Source organism: Bombus impatiens, unplaced genomic scaffold, assembly GCF_000188095.3.
Source record: "Bombus impatiens unplaced genomic scaffold, BIMP_2.2 scf_0712, whole genome shotgun sequence".
NCBI lineage: Eukaryota > Metazoa > Arthropoda > Insecta > Hymenoptera > Apidae > Bombus > Bombus impatiens.
The window spans coordinates 86262-94545 of NT_177131.1; the positions used below are offsets into that span (position 1 = coordinate 86262).

Here is an 8284-nt window from a genome sequence, read left to right on the forward strand (position 1 = left end):
AAACAATGCGTGTGTTCAAGCTTGTTAAAATCATGTCCATCTCGAGATCTAACGATGACTTCTATTACCGCAAAAAATATACGTGTACTCTTAGAAAAAAAAACTGTACTTCCAATGCATTTTGTAATCTGCATATCAATGACTTATATGCCTCATATTGAAGTAGTTTCGCTTTTATTCCTTCCTTGTTACGTCAGTGGGAGGTTGCAGTCTCACGGAGAGGGCACTTTATATATATAGCAAAGATTTTCCAATCTGTTTCATAACGATCGAGGATGTCATAAAACATGGACACATTCCCTTCGGGTTTATTGAACGCGTAGTGTACTTTTCATTAAAATCTCGGAATAAAAGTGACGATGTTGAAATACAAAACATACGCTTATCTGTATTTAATGTTTTATTTGATTCATAAAGACGTTATTGACGCGGTAATATGTACGTATGAATTTATTTTTCTTTTCTCGTGACCTTTCTTGTTACTGGTAAAAGAATTATTGATCAAACAAGGAGAGGTTGGACGATTTACGTCTCGTTGAGTAACCACATTTTTTGTGATTTAGGTGATGAGGAAGATACGTTGCATGTCAGTACAAAAATGCGCCTGAAGATTTACAAAGGGTTTGTGAAATATGGTGACATTCTTTTCAATGACCTTGTGTCATTATACGGATATGACAATTCGTATCGTTAAATACTTTTTAAATTCTTGCGGAAGAAATATCATTAACAGTTCGAAATATAATTAAATTCGTCATTTCGTTTTGTACTGTACTTATATCTAGTAATTGTATGTTGAAGTTTCTGGTGAAACAAATTTTTCATTTCATGTTTTATAGTTTAAAGGTGATATCTGACAGAATTTCAACTGATATTAAGTATAATCGACAACTAAAAAAGCAGTAGAACAAGTGAACATTGCTATTTGATATTAATTTAAAATTCTTTAAAATATTGCTTTTGAAATACCTACATATAATGAAAAATATTGATGAAACTGAAATGCTGAAAATTGATGAAAACTGATCGAAAACTTTTCTATACCAGAGTATTCACTTATTACTATACGCAACTCCATCGAACATTAAACTTCATAAAATGTTCACTTAAAATTAATAAACGTCTTATTACAAAACTATTTTGCACGACTATAGTAACAGCTCTCACTTCACATCCACCGAGAGCATGATTACGAATCCAGGAAGCATTGCAGACGACATATTGCCCGACCGAGACAGTATCCTCTATATACATGGATTCATGGAGAATACGGAAGCAGAGAACGTTCGGATAATAATTAAAGGTATTACTATCACGAGATGCAAAAAGGCAATAAGTAACAGGAAAATAAGACGATCGAGTTTACGATTTCGCGTTTGCAGCCTATCTGGACAAGGGAGACGTGAACATCATTGCACTGGATTGGGGAGATATAGCATTTCATATTAATTACGTTCACGTGTCCAGTCAAATTGTCACAATAGCGAAGGCGGTTGCTGAATCCCTAAATAAACTCGCCGATCTGATCGATTTAAACACGTTGCACGTGGTTGGCCATTCTTTGGGCGCTCACATAGCTGGGAATATCGGCAGATACGTGAATGTCAATCTTAGTCGAATAACGGGTGAGTTATAAGTTTTATAAAAGGTAAGGTAATTTCGTGTATAACCGTGACATTTATTTTTATACGAAAGCCAGTTGTATATGTCTCCCGGTAGAAGATTTTTTTAGAGAAATAAGAGATATACATTTAGTAAAAATAGGGGTATTGTCATCTGATGTTAAATTAATTAACGAATGTACATTGGTTATAATAGTTGAATAGTAAATTCTGGATAAAAATTTATCAGAAATTTATCAACTTGCAAAATTTACCAAAATCAGTACGATAATAAAATATTTCTTATAACACGAATAAAGATGTCTACACCCTCATAAGGACAAGCGTTTACAAGTATACGAATATTTTCATAAACATTTTAGAGGAATAATTATTTAGAGCAATGATCCAACAGCGTGGTGCCCGACATATTAATACGTCATTATAAACAGTAGATTGTGTATTACGTGAAAACCAGAAGACTACTAATCTCCTAATACAGGCTTAGATCCAGCGCTTCCGTTGTTTTATCCTTCTACGTGTCACATCAGATCAACCGACGCCGAAGCCGTTGTTATCCTTCACACTGATGGTGGATTTTATGGGACAGCTACTAACACGGGAACTGTTGACTTTTACGCAAACGGGGGCATCAGTGTTCAACCGGGTTGTCCTATAATCTTCGGTGGAGGTAAATCATAATATTTTGTCGTTAAGACATCCCGGTGGTTCATTCTCATAGAATATAGAAAATTTTAATAGCGATCAAATACAGCATTTATACAATCTGATAACCGGTTATCATTGTAATTTATAAAGGATCCACTTACGTTGTTTGCTTACCGTAATCGTTGTCATCTATCGTAAATGGTCGATGGCCAGGAAAAAATTCAAAGCACTAGTGAAATATCCTTTTAATGTTAGATTCTCCTTTTTTTCCTTATATGTCTATACTGTGATATTATTTGTATCGGAAATTAGAGTTGATCGACTAGAAGATGAAGTTAAATTCCAGTCTATAAAGCAAATTATTTCGACGACGTCAGAGTCGGATTATATCCCTTCGTAACTTTTTTTACAATGCTTCCTCTTTTATTTTAAAAGGGTTAATTATTAACTGAGTAATATTAGGTGATCGTATTATTATTTATTAATTATTTATTTAAAAATCAAACCATTTTTTGTCATTGAGTGAGATTTGCCAATTTTTCTTGAAATATTTTATTCTAATTTCCAATTAAAATTCCTGCAGTCTATGTTAATTTTTAATTGATGGTTTTCATGGAAAAATATTTTTCTCGAAAGAATTCTGCAGCCATCAAAGGTCTACCCGAATATATGCAGAGTCTCTAATGAATCCGAAAGCGTTTCCGGCGCATAATTGTCTTAACGAAATTGGCGATACCGAGGAAATCTATTTTGGAGATTCGACACCAAAGAACATGTAAATAAAATTCCCTATGTCAGTATATTAAAGTTTGCAACGTGATCATAACATCGTGTTTCATTTCAGATATGGAACGTATTGTTTCACTACCAACGCCAAGCCACCCTATGGCAAAACTAATTAAAATTTCCGTTCCTTAGATAATATAATAATACTTTACCTTATAGACTAGTCATTTTATTTCGTAGATTTGTTTTGGATCTGTCATCATTTTAGTGAATATAAGCTTTAAGACTAAATACATCACTCGCTATAAATCCTATCTGCATAAATCCTTTTCGTTTCCATCGTTTCTTAAATTCACGTCATAAATTAGTTTTGAAGTTTATCTTCTGATTTATCTCTATATTGTGATTTCCTTTTCGTAATGATAATACTTCTTTTTAACACTGAGAGAATAATTTTACGAGCTATGGGATAAATCTTTTCACGGAAAACGCAATAGATTTCAAACATCGTCGTATCATGGTACCTGCAGATGACAAGCAACACTTTATTATCGTCTATTCTCACAGTATACGCGTAGCAGACAAGCGAGCATAACCATACGCAGTCTATCTTAGGATTGCAAATTCAAAAAGGACTATCTGACAACCCACGCTACTGTGTAGTTCTCCATTGCTAATCAATTGACGCTGCATCGAGGGTTCTTTAACCCTATTGTGTTCCATCAAGGATACACACATGGTTGAGTGTGCTCTAAGAAATTTACTTCCACGAAAATCTCTTAACAATTTATCAACGTTGTTTTCGTATACGCATATACAGAGTGCCTATGCTGCTAACAAGAATTTCTTTTCAATAACAAACAAGAAACAGAGAGAGAATATATTAATACATATCATTACTAATACTGTTATTATTAATATTTAATTTAACGGGTGTATTTATGAACAAATAAAAGTGTCGTTAATGTGAAAAGATAATATCTTTATCATGTACAGTCTGTTTCATTATTAACTACTTCATTTCCTGCGTCTGGAAGCCACAAATAGCATTTCCGTTCGCGAATGCTGAACTCGTCTGAAAGATTAAATCTACCTACCGATTTGGCAAAGTGACGCATGAATAGCTGTTTATAATTTCATTTTAAACGTTCATCGTCATGAATAATTAATAAGAATCGCGACGTTCCTCTTGACGCGTATTGTACCCGGAACCTCCCATTCAACGACGATAACATTCCACGTATTTATTACTTACATCTCGCAACAGCAAGCCAGAAGTGTCCTATTTTTCAAGTTTTATGTACGTATTACTATAATCAAATTAGTGATTTTTTATTACGTATGTTAAGGGTGGTTGGTAACTGGTGGTACAAGCGGAAAGGGGGGGGGGATTCTTTTATTTTTTTTTAATTTTTCCATCGAGACAACGATCTACAGTGAGATCCGTTATAACGAGACGTGATAAAGTGCACACGTACCGAGCGAAAATTCAAAGTCGATTTTCTCGAAAACAAAGCCTCAAACGAAAAATTTTTATTCTATATTTTCGACTTCTTTTTTCGCGTAGAATCGCCCCCTTTCCGCTTGTACCAACAACCCTGTATATATGTTATTAAAATTAACTTTTATTCAAAATTTTTATGTGATTTGTCAATTGCTCCGTTACCTTATTTTAAATAACATGATTTTTGTGATAACATATTCGAGAAATTTTTATTAATTCTCGATTATAACGTAAGATTCTGTGAAACTGTACTCAGAAATTCTTTAAAAACATCCAGTTTAGTATAATTAGTCTGTGTTAACTCCGCGAAAGCCGCGCTAATTGTAAGCAAAGTAGAACCATTGTGGAAATAAATTTAGTGCTGACATCGAAGAAAATTCGTGCTCTATACAAAGCAGCCTATGCCTTGATTGTAATTTATAACCCATTCACCAAATTACTGCGATTACGCAGTAAAACGCCGCACAGTAATGTTCAATTCTACCTGCCTAATTGAAACACATGCGTCTACTGTTCAGATATCCAACCGTTCAAAGACTGACCCAACGTGTAGTTAATTGTGTTGTTAACATGCATAACCGCGGCGCGGCAGCTAGCTGCGTAAAGCAATGTTCGCGCACGCGAATGCATTCTAATCGAACCAATTAAATTAACCTGACAGCGCAACTGGTTCGTTACCAACGGGCATCCGTGTGCCCGCGAGAACTCTTGCCATTCGCGTCGTTCGAAAGACTTCCGAAAAACAACTGCCACTTTTCTCTTCCTGGCTACGCGTTCTGCAAATTATCAACAGGCTACGCGATATTTCAACCGGCGCGCAGCGATACCCGAACGGGAACGATACATCAATTTCATCGCGGCTTCTATACGCCGGTCGCTTAGAGATTTCTTAAACGCACCATTGCAATTCATACTGTCACCATACTGGAATTTAATTGGTACAACGTATTTACGAATAATACTATTTATCTGCTGTGTATCTCGTGTATTTTTATTTCATATTGTGCATTTCATTGTAATAATTGGAATTCCTATTGTAATCTCCTATTGAGTTATTATTCAGGAAGTAACAACAAATAAATACATTTACATTTATTACTGTCTGAATATATTTGAATATATTTGATAATATAGGAAATATTGCTCTTTTTACTTCTACATTCAAACTGGACAAATACCTTTGTCTCTTATTGTATATCATGTCGATTGAATATTTTTGGTAATCGTAATTGTATTCTGTAAAATTAAGACATTTCATCAGCTATTGTATCTATACAAATGATTTTGTTCGCCTCTTCTCCGTATGTTCAAATAAACTTGCAACGAATTAGAATTACGCAAACGTCAATTCGTAAACAATTACGATACTATTCGCATAATGTTATCGTAATACGTTCACAATCGTCCTCTTAATATATTCATCCTAATTAAATCAATACGTAATAACGACTCTCGAACAGGATTCGGACATCGCGCAAAAGTGAATGAAACGCAAGAAGCGTAAGTTGGATCGCTTCCGTAATCTTATCGATATCAGTATTGCCGTCGGAGAAATCAACGAGCCACCATCTGAATAGATACTGTTCGCCGAGGATCGGAACGCGAAGGAACAGGATCATTAACAACACCTATGACGCAAGGAAATGTCTAACGTCCAAGGTTGAATCTCGAGACCATTCATGCTTCACTGAATAAGACGAAACAAATACAATCGTTATGTATCCGCGGGACCCCTTCTTCCGCCAAGCTAAACAAGAATCCCCATACACAATCCGTTCACAGGGATAGCACGTATAATGCGCCTCCGCATCTACCGTGATGCCGGCTCGCCAGCACGAGTGTTGCGCGCACGAGGCGGTGCAACCGGTGCGCCTCTCCAGAGGGCATAATTCTTTGATCTCGATTTTTGTCCACTCACCCGCCCCCTCTGCTGCAGTCAACCTCGCCCAATCCTCATGCTCAGAGCCAGCTTCCCCGTGGACGATGCTGTTGCCGTTGCTGCTTCGTCGTTCTACATCGCGTACCGCCCTCTCTCCGCACAGAAAATTCAAGACCGGTTAATCCAGATTAACTTTGAGCCGACGTACTGTACGTAGGTAAGCACACGTGTACGAACGCCTCTGTACACATGTACATACATGCTCGTGAACATGTGCTCAAGTATGTGCACGAGTCTGTGGTGGCGAGCCTCGATCGGGAGTAACGATCTTCCGCGATCAAAATGCAACGATACTTTCCCCCTGGAGCACTCGCCGGACCTGTCCTACCGCTGCACCGAGCCTCCTCTTCGCACAGGCAGAATTACGGACGCGTGCAACGTCTGCGAGCGTCGTGACCTACGAGTCCGTAGAAAAACAACCGCCGCATCGCTTCAATGAGAGGGGAACGTGCAAGGTGGAATTTGAAGTTTGCAGTTTAGATAGGGATGAGATTGCGATTTTTAGTTGGGTGGCTTGCACGGTTTACTGGGTATTGTGACAAAAGAAATGAGGATTGACGTGGTGTGGGTTTTACGGTTGGTTGACTAAAATTATTTTTCGACGCAGTTAGGATCTTGGATATACAGAATGCCTACATATGCAAACTTGAATTCCGTATTTGGTTCTCTCCTCACATCATTTTGACCATCTCAGCCAAAAATGTTAAACTTTGATTCGTCCGAAAAGATGACTTTGTCCCAAAACGAATTATCTTTGTTAATGTAGGTGTTTGCAAAAGTCAATCTTTTTTTATGATTTACATCTGCCATGAAAATCATTGTTTCGTAAGATTCGTCGACATAATTCTAAATGAACTTCTTTATGAAACATGTCAGCTACCATACTTGCGAGTTGAGAAGCGGATGTAGTAGGATTTTTTTTAATTCGGGAATGATAACTTTCTCTGCTCTTCCAGTCAATTTCTTTGATCGACCTGATCGAGCTTTATTTGCAAGCGATTTGCCGTTCTCATGTAATCGGAATATTATTTCTCTTTTACACTTTTTTGTTTCAGACCTTTTGGTATTCATTTTAAATACTATTGTGCACACTTTTACGTTACTGTTGCTGACGATATCCTAACATCGAGTGAACGTACCAATATTTTCATTTAGCAATGATGTTTACATTTGGTGCAAAGGAAGATGAAAAACTATCAACAGTGTCACAGCGTTCGAATACTTTTATGAGACACTGTATGTATTATAGAATACGTATATCCAAAAAGTATATATGAATACATGAGATGCGTTTGAGTATGAATATATTCGAATATAGGCAGTAAAAGTTCATTTGTCTGAACTCATCGAAGGACAAACAATTCATATAACTGAAGTCAATGGAAATTTCAAAATTTCAAAATTTTATTCCTATAAATGAAACGTAAATAAACTGAATTCTACTGCATACACGAGTTACACTACAGTTTACATCGTTAGAAATAAAAAGAAGTTTAGGTTGTCCGAAAAGTTTCTTTCGTTTTATAAGGAAATAATGAATACACGACATTTTCCGTTATATTCCGTTTATATTGTTTTATCGAATTACGTATGATCCATTTTGTTCTATCAAGATAAAGATTACAACGTTCGACAGATTAGGTTTCATGCTTGTATAAAGTACAGACAACCTAATACCTGTGCTTAAAAGTAAGGAGAAACTAAACATATTTAGCATTGCACGTTGGTGAGATCGTTATTGCTTGCAGAAGTTTACCTACTTTTAATTTATGAATTTAGAATTCTACTTCGGATTGAGAAGCTTTCTCTGGCAAACGTAATAATGCTTTATAATTGTCTTAATCT

The 8284-nt window shown here is 36.2% G+C and overlaps 1 protein-coding gene across 1 annotated transcript; it reads left to right on the forward strand.

Annotated features, from left to right (window-relative positions):
• The first annotated feature begins 244 nt into the window (after positions 1 to 244).
• Positions 245 to 3986, forward strand: LOC100745388 (lipase member H-A-like). Its single transcript, XM_012390088.3, has 8 exons — positions 245 to 438; positions 564 to 621; positions 1155 to 1303; positions 1383 to 1625; positions 2104 to 2292; positions 2907 to 3045; positions 3115 to 3188; positions 3564 to 3986. The coding sequence occupies exons 1-7, from the start codon at positions 360 to 362 to the stop codon at positions 3170 to 3172; spliced, it is 915 nt and encodes a 304-aa protein (XP_012245511.1). The 5' UTR covers positions 245 to 359; the 3' UTR covers positions 3173 to 3188; positions 3564 to 3986.
• The last annotated feature ends 4298 nt before the right edge of the window (positions 3987 to 8284 follow it).